Raw genomic sequence first — 13,899 nt, forward strand, 5'->3', positions numbered from 1 at the left:
GGAATGTAGAGCTATTCCAACGGATACCTTCAAAAATGTTCGTCCAGAATTTCAGAATCGTCTGAATTATGGTTTAGAAAACAACTGAGAACATTTTGAAAATTTGTTATAGTTATAAAGAAATTATATACTTTCTTGTAGTATAAGTATCACTCGCTCTACTTCTCTTTAAATATCTCCAAAACTAGTGAGCGGATAAAAAAAAGTATCCTAGAGATAATTGCTGGTCTTTTTACGTACAATAAGATCCCATAACAAAAAGTATAGGTTTCCATTTAAAGAAACAAAGTTGACCTTCAAATAACCTTGAAACCGCCACCCAAATAAAAAACTGATACTGTCCCCCTCTTTCCCCCTCGAAATCCTTGGACACGTGTTTTACACTTTTTTAATATCTTTCATACTTTTCGAGATATTCGGCTGGAAAGTTTTCAAAAGAACACTCTGTATATTCGCACTCTATCTACGAATAACCTAGACTTTTTCAAAACATAAACAGTGTTTGGCAGAATGCGCATGAAACTTTCAATGCTGCATTTGCTGCGGACATTAATTTAAGACTTATTTATGAAAAAGGTATTTATGTTAATACAAGTAAAAATAATTTCTTTAAAAGTTAATATTTTGTGGGGTAACAGTTACTTTTAATAACTGCAGCACATCTTTGTGGCATTGGATCAATTAGCTTTACACATTGTTCAATTGAAATGTTGTTCCACTCGGTTTCAATTGCAGTTTAAAGGTCACTCAAATTTTTAGATCTACAGGGTGTCCCATGCAACTGGAACAGGCTGTACCTCCTAAACTGTCGGGAATAGAGGAAAATGTAATAAGAAAAAGTTGAATGGCATTAGACGGTGCATACTACGCAACTAATTTTATGCACTTTTGTGCATCGGTGCATCAGAAAAATGCAACTGCATTTAAAAAAAAACGGAAACCTACATTTTTGACTGCACCAATCGATGCAGTTTGTTGTGCTCTACGTAAAAGTTCTACACACTTATGCCCTAAACTTATTCGTTAAGAAGTTATCGAAGCTAAAAGTTCTCCGATTTATAATGGAACATAACCGATGCACAAAAGTGCATAAAGTTAGTTGCGTGGTATGCACCGTCTGATGCCATTCAACTTTTTCTTATAACATTTTCCTCTATTCCCGACCGTTTAGGAGGTACAGCCTGTTCCAGTTGCGTGGTACACCTTCTATACAGGGTGCCAATTATAAATAGTTAAAAACGAATATCTCCAAAAATATTGATTATACGCAAAAATGTTTCAGATGAAAGTTGTTTACTACCGAGGGGGATATACAGGGTGTCTCACCTGATTTTGACATCTTAATTTTCTCGCTATTGTTACTCGTAGCAAAAAATTTATCAACATAGGCTTACTTACGTTAGTGTTAGTGTTTACTTACTTATGTAACGTCTTAGTACGACAGTAATGGTATTTTAGAGTTTTTAAAATTGAAATATCTTCTGAACTACTAACTTTTCGACATACATAGGTTAGTACATTTTTATAACGAATGTCCAGCTGCATCGATTGATGTATTCAAAAATACCTCATTCCATTTTTAAAAAAAAAGAACCTTTATATGACCTTTACGCGTCCACTCACGAAAAAACTAATAACATAAAAATATGCTCCACTCGATACCATTCAAGCCATACTCCGGAACACTCGCCGACACCGAAATAATTCAGTGAACTTTTAGTTTCGATAACTTCTTAACGAATAAGTTTAGGGCATAAGTGTGTAGAACTTTTACGTAGAGCACAACAAACTGCATCGATTGGTGTAGTCAAAAATATAGGTTTCCATTTTTTTTTAAATGCAGTTGCATTTTTCTGATGCACCGATGCACAAAAGTGCATAAAATTAGTTGCGTAGTATGCACCGTCTGATGCCAGTCAACTTTTTCTTATAACATTTTCCTTTATTCCCGACCGTTTAGGAGGTACAGCCTGTTCCAGTTACGTGGGACACACTGTATATTTGTGTACGTTTCTTTTAACAATGTTCCACAAGTTCTCAATCGGATTGAGATCCGGTGATTGTGATGGCCATGATAAAACGGTACATAATATTTTCTTCTATAAAGTACTGCTTCACGATTTTAGAGGTATACTTGGCATCATTATCCTGCTGCTTATAATTACGACTCGTAAACGTAAATCTAGAATTTTTGGGGCGATTGCAGCCTAGATTGATCTTTTATCTAGCGCTTTTGACTACTGAAAACCCCCATCTTTATACCCTTGCAAACCTGAAAACGAGAGTCAACCCCGTTAAGTAGTGCGATATTTGGAATTTTATTCGGAATGTTCATTTAAGCAACTAGAAATATGAGCCGTTTATTTTGAAAGTGGCCTATTTCCATTCTTGGTAAGAAGACGCATATTATTCACTTAATAATTTCTATTATTTTAATTGGAATTGTAAATCGAACTCTCTTAGTTACAGTTAAGGAGTGTGATACATTGATATCCTATACGTGTATATTTTTAATTTCATTGAAATGTGTAAACTTTTAAATATCTCAATTTAAACTTAAATGAACTTGGGCCACTTTCAAAAAGAAATAGACGGCTCATATATTTCCACTAAAAGTTGTCTAGTTGGATGGTCAAATAATATAATCGTCGAATGCTCCATATATGCAACAATGGCAGATAAGGGGTTAATAATCCATTAACAATGTTGCACTGATCCATATGTAAACGAGAAAACATGCCTTTATCTTTGAATAAATATAGGCCGGTCTACCTGGTGACACATGGAGGTACTGCGTAGATAGAGAACAACTCGCTGAGAAGTCGGAGTTATTCCGCGCCATGCTCATCGGTCCTCTTGCGCCTGCACCGAGCGATCCACCGCCTTTGCTGCAGTTGCAGCACGTGGAGAAGCGTGCATTCGATTATCTGTTCAGGTAAATCATCGACTGCCACCTGATCCCATCGTTACATCGACGTTACCACGCATAGTCTTCTGAAACGCCGAAAAACTGACCAAGCATTAAAAACACTAGAAGAGAACACTAGAATTGTACTAAGGGTGAACACTCGCACACCGGTAGGGTACACATTAGGGTGGTCCAAAGCTATACCTATGAAAATTTCTTATCGAGATACAAAGCACCGCACCCCCCAGAATTGTTCCTTTAGGTGAGAAAAAAATTTGTGCAAAGTTTGAGATCGATCGAAAAAAAGGATCACGTGCCTCAAAGCGACTGAAAATTTTGAAAATTGTGAAATTCACCTCAACTATGGAACATGGCACATCGTTGGATTTGTCTTTTTTTTCTGAATAGGAATATGGAAAAATTATATGACTTCCTTTAAATAATAATAACAATGACCTTGAAATTTCAAAAATATGATTTCCAAAAAATTTTTTTATTTTGCCATTATATTTACCTTATTGAACAATGCAAATTTCTCCTCTGACATTTTTTCGTACAATCACAAGTAACAGAGATATTTAAATATCTACATCAAAATGTAGCATATTTTGACCGATGGTGTTATGTGTAATGTAAGTATATAAATGTAAGTTATATGTAATATTTACATATTTTTCGCCAAGGTAGTTTTATTTATATCAGAATATTGCTGACGGTAATCTTTTACAATTTGTAGTATCATCTGTGTTTCTTCCTCACTACGCGCTAAAATTTGGTTATAGTCCTGCATTAACTTAACAGCACTTTCTGCTTTATCGTTAACCACTGGTAAAGCTTTAATGATATCTAAACCTATTTTATAAGATGGTTCATCTTGCCAAACTATAGGATCTTTTTCTAAAAATTCTGCCGATATGCCAAATCTACTAAAAAACTTCCGACTTTCGTCTGTTATAAAATATGAAATATCCTTCTCCATATGGTCGGTTACATTACTTGGTAGGAGGACAAACTTTTTATAATAATTACCGCCGCCACTATTAGTGGTATTTAACGCCTCCACCATTCGTTTCTTTGTTTCTATGGAAATGTCATTATCGAAGAACGATAACGCAGCATTTTCTGGTGTCAAATACCACAAGTGTCTCAAAAATTTTTCTAACGCTACATGACTAATGTCTTTATCTATTTTCTTATATTTATATAAGGATTTAATAAAAGTAAAGTCCTGCTGCGGAGCCTTTGTCGGGAGAAGAGCTTCTACCCATGCTTTTAAATATAAATTTGCAATAAATAAACATATATCGCGAATTCCATTTGTCTCCTCTTCGCTTAATTCGAATTCTTCGCGAAACAAAAATATTTTTATACAATAAATGCCCTTCGCCATCCACCGAGCATGATGGAAAGCTCCGGGAGCTCGAAAACGGTACTCTGAAGTATTACCTAAAAATACTAGCACAAGTTCAATAAATTCGCGATAGTCTTCCCGTGGATGATGCATTTCCAGAGTCTATTTCGCAAAATTTATTAGCTGTGGTATATATTCTAATTTTTGATTGACAAATCGATCTTCTACCCCACAGTGGAAGTTTAATTTATTTATATTTGGCCACGCTTGCTGGAAGCGTTTAAAAATTGGCACGTTTGGACCCGTAGAGTGGGACATCTTCTTCTCAAAAACCGCTCTTAAAACTATTTCGTACATATGGTGTCTGCACGGAAGATATAGCAAGTACCGTCCGATTACGTGCTCTAAAATTACACACGCACCTTGCAAGTGACCCATATTAGATGCTGTCGTATCACATGAAAGTGCTTGCACTTTGTCGCATATGTCCCACTCCTTGAGTAGATCATGGACAGCAAGAGCTTGATCTCTTCCAGTAGAAGTCGGGATTATCGGAACTCCAAGTAAGTGTTCACGCCCTCTGCAAGTTATAACGACAGGCAACCTTTCCACCTTTTCTTTGCCGACTAGAGCAGGTAACATTTTACCATCCCAATGTACAGTAACTGCATCAATTTCATGTTGGGAAAAAGCTGCACGTAGCATTTGACTGTGTTTCTTGCGCAACTCTGTTCGATAACGACGAATCGATGATCGACTTATGGTCAAATCATTAATGTCGTGACCCAGAGCTTGAGAAATTGCTACAATTATACGGGCAGCATCGCAGTCACTAACTTTACATGCATCAAGTGTTGACATAAGCTTTAGCGTAATAACCTGTTTTGAACCGCGTTTTCGTTTAGGTTTGCTCGGACCAGGTTCTGTTGCATCACAATCGCTCGCATTGGACTCCAGCGCAGGATCCTCATCCTCATCCTCAGTACATTGCCGATTTTCTTCGTCGTCGTCGGGTGATGCAATTGATGCAAAGTTGATTGTTTCTTCTGATTGTAAAAAAATGTGAATAATATGAGTATAGAGAAATAGATTTCGACAATTTTACTTTAAAACAAATAATTTCTGGATAAACGTACCTTGCATAGCTGCTTGCGTTTTAACTCGACGTGCTTCTTCTTTTGCTTGACGAAGCGCTTGTCTGTTCTTTTGCGTAAAGAACTGTTATCTTCATCGATCGTGATCATTTCTAAAGCATCAACATGTGCGATATCGAAAAGATCATCTAATTGATCAAGAAACTGTTGTTTCTTGTTATCTTGTAGCTGCGATCGTCGTGTAGAATTCTTTTGTAACAGCCTCCACTTCTGGTATAAGGACTCCAATTTCTCGATGCTGTGATGGCTTTGCCTGAATGGAATTTTTGCCTTCTCCCACAACACTTCCACTTCTTTCACAACAAGATATGAGCTAGATCGAAGGTTCAATTTCACTTTCCGTAAATTGTAAAACAAAACTCTTAAAACTTGCCCTATCGATGGCAACTTAGCGCCTACAATTTGACTTTCGTCATGTTCTAATAAGAACAGTTTTCCGTGATTTCTACTCTCCATTGGACTTCTGTGTACTGTTCGGTGGTTAAATCAGCTATGACTGATGATCAGTTTTCGGACGGGCTTTTATACAATTTTGTCTGGGTCCGGAAAGGGCCTAATTGTCGTGAAGGAGCGCGGACCTTGGAGAGTGCCCCTCGTGTCGCGAAGCGATGTAGCGTCTCTGATTGGCTCGCCCTTGTGTCAGGAAAACAGGAGTAGACTAACGGGAAATTGTCCTGGAGGGTGCACGACGCACGTGTACTAAACATCCCTCGTACCTGACCGTCGTGGGTCCAGTGTTCAGTACGGAGAGTTGTAAACCGGTCCGCTGCCCCTCGCTACCCTCATTTAAGGGGTCCTAATCCCGGTGAAATGTTTTATAGCGTTTTATGTTAATGGACGGCATCGAGGGTACCCAGGTACGGAACTGTACTGGTTTCTGCCTTACGAAAGTCGTTTGCAGCTCATATTTTGCAAACCAAAGCCAGTTGACAAAAAATTGTGGTAGCAGAAATAGTTTTACTTAATAATTTTACTTAACAGTTGACAAAAGTACTTCGTAATGCAAAGTACAAGTTGATTTTGTTTATTGTTCAATGCCAATGTAGCTAAACTGTCACTTTAGACTTCTTAACGTCTTGTTTCAGTACAGGTATAAATAAAATGTAATACATGGAAATGTTTAAATATCTCTGTTATTTGTGATTGTACGAAAAAATGTCAGAGGAGAAATTTGCATTGTTCAATAAGGTAAATATAATGGCAAAATAAAAAAATTTTTTGGAAATCATATTTTTGAAATTTCAAGGTTATTGTTGTTATTATTTAAAAGAAGTCATATAATTTTTCCATATTCCTATTCAGAAAAAAGACAAATCCAACGATGTGCCATGTTCCATAGTTGAGGTGAATTTCACAATTTTCAAAATTTTCAGTCGCTTTGAGGCGCGTGATCCTTTTTTTCGATCGATCTCAAACTTTGCACAAATTTTTTTCTCACCTAAAGGAACAATTATGGGGGGTGCGGTGCATTTAATTCGTTGGTCAAAAAATATGGACCACCCTAGTACACATACACACCGCTAGACCACGTATACGTACGCGAGGATTGCATGGGTCCGGGATTCCACTTCTGATTTCTCGATAATGCAAAGACGGGGTTTTTTAGTAGTCAAAATCCCTAGATGAAAGATCAATCTAGAGCGCTATTTGCCTCAAAAGTCCTTCTTTTACGTTTCCGAGCAATGGTTTTGCAATATTTGGCTGCATGTTGCCCGTCAGATTGCGCTGCAGTCACGCCGGCGTACTAGCCTCTCCGACGGGCAACATGCAGCCGAATATTGCAAAACTATTGCTCGGAAGCGTAAGAGAACGACTTTTGAGGCAAACAGCGCCTTAGATTGATCTTTCATCTAGCGATTTTGACTACTAAAAAGCCCCGTCTTTGCATTATCGAGAAATTAGAAGTGGAATCCCGGACCCTTGCAATCCTCGCGTACGTATAAGTGGTCTAGTGGTGTGCAAATGTTCACGCGCGAGCGTCGTCTGCTGGAAAAGACACCCTTAATGTTAGATTTAAATTTTAATTAACCGTTCGTTAAGAAAAAATTAAATTTTTATTGAAGAATTAATTTTATTTGTATTAAAAATTTAATTTTTTACTGTTATTAAAAAATTAATCTTTTATAGTTATCTTTCCATTATATAAAATAGTTTTGTAGTTTCTGTCACGCCATAACGCCGAGCGAAAATTGAGCGCGTGGACAATGTATATTTCTCAGAGAGTGCAAGAAAGAGCAAGAGAGAAAGAGAGAGAGAGCAGGAGAGAGAGCAAAGAAGTGTACAAATATAAGAATAGTAACACAAATGATGAATACTTTTCTTAATTTTCTGTCGATACATCCATTAGTAGTGGTCAAACTTCAGATAACATTCGTTTCTTAAAGGAGAATGCAAAGCCTTCGCGTCACAGATTTAGTTGAGACTTTATAGAGTTATAGATCTCGTTCCCCTGATTACGGATATACCCCATTACGGGGGCAATTTTTCAGTAATTTTCGAGATATTTGCAAATTAAAGTTTTATGGACGTAACATGTCAGTTTAGTTCACTCTGTTGTAATGGTGTGGCGTAGCGGCAGCGAGCTGAACTGCTTACGCCGTGGGCCCGGTTTCGAGTCCCGTCGGAGTAACTGTTTTTTTATACTGTTTTTTATATTTTAGATATATTTTTATCCTCCAAAGGGTTAATTGAAAATGATACTTATTATTTTATAAAAGAAACACCAGATATCTATTACTACATACACAAAAGATTATAATTATATTAAAATAATACATAACAAACAAAAATGATATAATAGAAAAAACCATTACTACATACGCAGAAGATGATGATTATAAGACAACAATAAAAAAAAAAGTATAAAAAAAGTTACTGCGACGGGACTCGAAACCGGTCCCACGGCGCACAGTGGTCTAAACAGGCGATTTAGCTGGACAAAATTATTCTAGCATTATTTTAAGACTTAAAGCCGTAGTTAAGTAGGTCATTGGATTCGTCTTGACACCAGCTACAACAATATGTAATAAAAAATACTTAGTGGTGTTTAAAAAATTAACATAAACATATTTTTTTATTAAAAAAAAAATTTTTGTAAAATTTTTTTATTGGGATTTATAGATGACTGAGTATCGATTAACTTTTGTTGGAAACATTTTCTTGCCAGATTATCCGAAATGTTCAAAACATCGTGGTGACAATTGGGCATTTGCGTCGAAAAGCTGATAGAACTACTTTTGCATCATTCTATTATTATTCTACTATCGCCTGTTGTCTCTTAATTGGTCGGCGTCTTTAATCGAAAAAATTTTTTTTCTAAAAAAAATCATTTTCAAAATTTAAAAAAAATTATAAATTTTCAAAATTGTTTGCATAAATTTTAGGGGCCCAAAAATACGATATCACTTTTACTCCAATCAGATTTGATATCTTTTTGTCATTCGTGGCTTACGTAGAAGAGAATCATAAAGATGATTCGAAATATATCGACATTGAATTACTAAAAACTGTCTCAAATTCAAACGTGCAAGTTCGTGCAAATGAAATTGATTTTTTCGGACACTCTAGACTTCTATAAAGATGTTCCAACATGTTCCATCCTAAAGGTATTTAAAGGTTTTTTTTGCGAGACTGTCAAAGTTTGAATGCTATATACGTTTGAAGTATACTTTCATTTTTAAGCAAATAAATAATATATTTAAGTTTTATTTGAGTTTTGTCCTTTTGGTTCATGCTGGTATCCATCATAGAATGAAAAATTCCACAAATATTTCCACTACTAGATGTTCACAACGAGATATACTAATGAATAGTGAGGTGTCGAACGACGATGAAGAAATACGAAGTTGAAAAATGAGTTGTTCGTGGGGGTATATTTTATTATGGGGTGATAAAAAGGGAAAAACAGCAGTGGTTCATCTTACCTGGTACCTTACCTCTCATTTACCGAAGCGGGAAATTTTCCTGCTGGATTTCCATTTTTTGGGTTTTGTCCAGCTAATGGACCCTTTAGTTTGCCACAGCATCCGGCCGCCACCAATGCTTAAGGATAGGGCGACGGACATCGGCAGCACCGGTCCGATTTCTCTCCGAAATTTTTCCTCGCGCCGGGCCGCAGCCGTCAGGTCATAAACTCTCGACGGGGGTCGCGGCTGCCTGCTGTGCGTGGCACAAAAAAAAGGTTTTTATGTGCTCTACAACTCCTTAGGTAAACTATCGGTAGGTCTCCTTTATAACATCATGGAAGACGGAAGCGTTCCTACCGCTTGGTGAATTCTTCTTAAATAATGATTTAAAATAATTGCTAAAAAATATATTAGAGACATATCTTTGTTCTGCAAATTTTCCACCGGATCTAGTGTGAAAAAATGTTTAAATATATGGTCGTATTCTACGATTCTTGCTCTTTGAAATACCGTTCTTTTTTCATTGTTCGTAACAACTTGTTGCCATCATTCAGGTTACCTGTCAATTCCCGTATCTCAATGACTAATTAGCAACATGTGTTTTCGATATACAAGTAAAATTACTTGCTTATTTAAAATGCGCCATAACTCTTTCCTTCCAACCTAATACACATATGATATCAAAAATTATTTCGGATACACCGGAAAATAATAAAATGTTCATTTTAGGGAAACCAATAGTGTCATTTCGCCCACTACGATACTTTGCAACTGTACGCATCATGTAAAAATTTCATACGACACACATGTGATGTGAAATACTCCAGTAACTACAAACAGCTGTTAGGTTTGAATTGTTTGTTGTTTCGGGTGAATAAAATTGCTGAATATTCTTTAGACATTACACCTTCCACGTAGTGAAAAACATTTTCAATTTGTTTATGTCCAACAAGTAGTCCAATACACTGCCCCGTAAGTACGAGCGATGGGGGAACAGCGCAGTGGGTTCAGATATAATAAACCGCTACCGCCCACTACTACGCGATTGTAGGGACTGGCAAGGCGCCATCTCGTATGGGTCCGAACTGTTGACATTGTATTGATGCGATCCTGAGAAGAAGGTTCCCAGGCAGGACGCGTATCTAGGTATGTACGAACGCGCGGCCGATTGGATCAGAGTGGAGGAGGCAGACCTCGTTTCACACGCACTTTCGGCTGTCGTCGAAATATTGGCTACAGCGGCCACACATACTACGTAGCGTCCAACGTCAAAGTCAAAACATTGGGGCTACAGGCGCGGGGCTGTGGTGGCGATGATAGCAAGACTTAGCGATAGGCTCGCTTTGTTTATGTGCCGTTCCCGGGGCTGTTCTCTATGGAGAGGTGTATCACAGTTCATTACTATTGAGTTGGAAGTCGGCACTTTCTCGGGCAACATGTGTTGACTGTAAAATAATTTGTAGGCACCCCGACTTCTCCGGAGGAAAATAAATGTAAAAATGCTACATACAGAGAGCGACTCCCACTAATATTCGGACGCTCAAAAAAAGACGATGACTTTTTAAATATTCTACTATACGATTTTAACTTTTTTGAGAAGCTAGAGCAATTAGTTTACTACAGGATGGGAAAAGAAATTTTTTAAAAAATTGCAATTGATCGGAATTGTAGAAAAAATACTAAAAGTTGCATTTTACAATTTTTTTATGTGGGCCTATATTGAAAATTTAAAAAGTACGTTTTGTAGGTCTGTGTCAATTGTGAAAGTTTCATCAAAATCGGTTAAAATTCGTGAAAAATTGAAATTTTCAACATCTTCGAACGTTTGCAGCTTATTGCAACATCGACTGATTTTGAAGGAATTTTCAGAATTGACACAGATCTACAAAACGTATGTTTTAAATTTTCAATATAGGCCCACGTAAAAAAGAAAAAATTTCCTTTCGCTTCCTGTAGTAAACTAATTGATCTGGCTTTCTAAAAAAGCTCAAATCATATAGTCCAATATTTAAAAAGTTATCGTCTTTTTTTGGAGTGTCCAAATATTAGTGGGAGTCATTGCATGTAGTCTTCGAGAATACACGTAGAGGGGAGTATGCACAGGAAAGTAGTAAGTAAATTGTTCATTTTACACTACGATACTTTGCAACTTGATTGACCTTGTACGCACCGTTTAAAAATTTCATACGGTACACATGGAATGTGAAACACCCCAATAACTACAAACAGCTGCACATAGAAGGTGTTCTCCTGTTCGTCCGTTACCTTAAGTCCATAAATTTTATTACAGGGAAAGACAGGTATAAATGAGGGTAGCGTAAAAATAAGTTTCGTTGACGAGCATAAATTACTTTATGACCACCGTCCGACAAAAGCCAAAATAGTTTGTCCCGACATTTCGGGCCAAACACCCCACTGAGCGATGGCTTGTTTAACATTGGTCCCCGCGAGTTTAATTTTTTTGAAAAGTTAGTACAATAAATTGACAACATGACGTGAAAAAGATTTGTAGAAAATTGCAATTGGTCGGAATTGCAGAGGAAATACTAACAGTTGTATTTCGCAATTTTTTGGGGTGGCCCTTTATTAAAAATTTCAAGAGCACGTTGTGTGGATCTACAGGGTGTTTCACGCTATTCCTGGCCAGCGTTTTTCTTGCAAATTATTAGAAAAACATGAAAGAGGAAAAAGTAGTACATACTGTTTTTTATACGCACAACGCAACGACATATGTAATTATTCTGTGTTTATAATATTTTGTTAGATACGAAGGTGACCTTCAATTTTTTTAAATAGAATGCTTTATTATTTCTTATGTCACATGAGAGCGCGTGTCTAGTCGAATTCATTCGTATACTGTGCAGTGACCCTCAAGGTCATGCAAGGTCAGAAACGGAAGAAGCATTTTGAAATACTTGCAAACACATTGGTATTAAATATTCAAAATGCTTTTTTCGTTTCCGAGCTTGCATGACCTTGAGGGTCGCTGTACAATATACGGATTTACATCTAACAAAATATCATAAACACAAAAAAATTACATATGTCGTTGCATTGCGTATAAAAAACAGTATGTACTACTTTTTCCTCTTTCATGTTTTTCTAATAATTTGCAAGAGAAACGCTGGCCAGGAATAGATCCACACAACGTGCTCTTCAAATTTTCAATAAAGAGCCACCCCAAAAAAATTGCGAAATACAACTGTTAGTATTTCCTCTGCAATTCCGACCAATTGCATTTTCCACAAATCTTTTTCAAAAAAATCAAACTCTTTGTTATAACGTTTAAATTCCTTAACAACGTATTCGCCACCTATTGACACGACAAACTCTGACAAGTTCTAGTCAATAGCTTTCTAAATAAATACAGCATGTTATATTCTGCCTATGCCACGCCGGAGCGGCGCCGGAAAGATTTCGGAGAGCTTGGAATTTCTCCGGCGACGGACCGGCGACGGACCGGCTCTAGGATAGGCATCTCCTGAGATGTAGAGGGGAGTAAAAGATTCAGGGAACCCCTGTGGTTTGTCCGCGAACCCCTGGGGTAAGACACGATCCCCAGCGCTTGGCCTTTGTGCGAGCCTCACGAATTACGACCAGCCCACCGGACACCAAACTAAATGGTCCAACATGTCCGCGCGCCGGAGACGATGCAAACTATAGGGTCTTTAAATCGCCCGTTTAGACCACTGTGCGGCGCGGCGTAGCATTTCAGCTCGCTTCCGCTACGCCACACCATTACTTGGTAACAGAGTGAACTATGTAAACTGACATGTGTTACGTCCACAAAACTTTAATTTGCAAATATCTCGAAAATTTCTGAGTAGTTGCCCCTATAATGGGGTATATTCGTAATCAGGGAAACGAGATCTATAACTCTGTAAAGTCTCAACGAAATCTGTGACGCGAAGGCTTTGCATTCTCCTTGTCGGTACATTTTTTCTTGATGCCCTATCAAATGACCCATCGTCGATATAATTCGGCTCAAGTGCACTTTTGACCATCTTATCCGGCTATACCTATATTATTTTTCGAGTTCTTTTGGATTAGGTGACCGGCGAATAACTGGCCACGAAATAAAATCGCACGCACGTTATTAGTTATTTACAAATTATCATAGTAGAAATGCGTAGTAGCAATATGTGTTCCTGCGCCTATGAACGGCGCGGCGCGGCGGCGGGAGCTACGCGTGAGTCGAAAAGTGGTGATCGGGCGGAGCGTCCGCAATGCCCTTCTTGCCCCGTTCCCGTCCCGCTAGTTTACACTCTTTCAGTGGACAGTGGACTTTCTGTATCAGGAATCGATAGGCTATCGAATTCTGAGTAAAATGTCCTAAACCTAATAGTTAACGGGATATTATCGAAATAATGTTACTTCTTTGGATAATATCTCGTTAACTATTAGGTTTAGGACATATGAAGTTCAACACTTTTATTCTCAGAATTGGACTATGACTCAAGGTCATTCAAGGTCAAACTTGCAGGGAAATGCAGAAAGGGTGTGATCGTTTTATTTGTTCTTTAGTTCGTGTCTTCGAACTTTCACACCAAAACAATAACATGTGTTCAATATAATGGAACA

General features: G+C 37.6%; 2 protein-coding genes across 8 annotated transcripts in view; one reads left to right on the top strand and one right to left on the bottom strand.

The window, feature by feature from the left end:
- Axed (BTB/POZ domain-containing protein axundead) overlaps positions 1–13,899 on the top strand; it is a 315,604-nt gene that overhangs the window by 233,956 nt on the left and 67,749 nt on the right. For all 7 annotated transcript variants that reach the window (XM_076445238.1, XM_076445221.1, XM_076445230.1 and 4 more), the window contains one exon: positions 2,763–2,935. In XM_076445238.1, the coding sequence (XP_076301353.1) occupies positions 2,763–2,935 (173 nt within the window). The remainder of the gene's footprint in view (positions 1–2,762; positions 2,936–13,899) is intronic.
- Positions 4,422–5,869, bottom strand: LOC143217788 (uncharacterized). The gene is made up of 3 exons (XM_076442370.1): positions 5,519–5,869; positions 5,396–5,462; positions 4,422–5,302 (listed from the first exon to the last, which is right to left on the bottom strand). Exons 1-3 carry the CDS (start codon positions 5,867–5,869, stop codon positions 4,422–4,424), a joined length of 1,299 nt encoding a protein of 432 aa, XP_076298485.1.

Source organism: Lasioglossum baleicum, chromosome 2 (genome assembly GCF_051020765.1).
Source record: "Lasioglossum baleicum chromosome 2, iyLasBale1, whole genome shotgun sequence".
Classification (NCBI taxonomy): Eukaryota; Metazoa; Arthropoda; class Insecta; order Hymenoptera; family Halictidae; genus Lasioglossum; species Lasioglossum baleicum.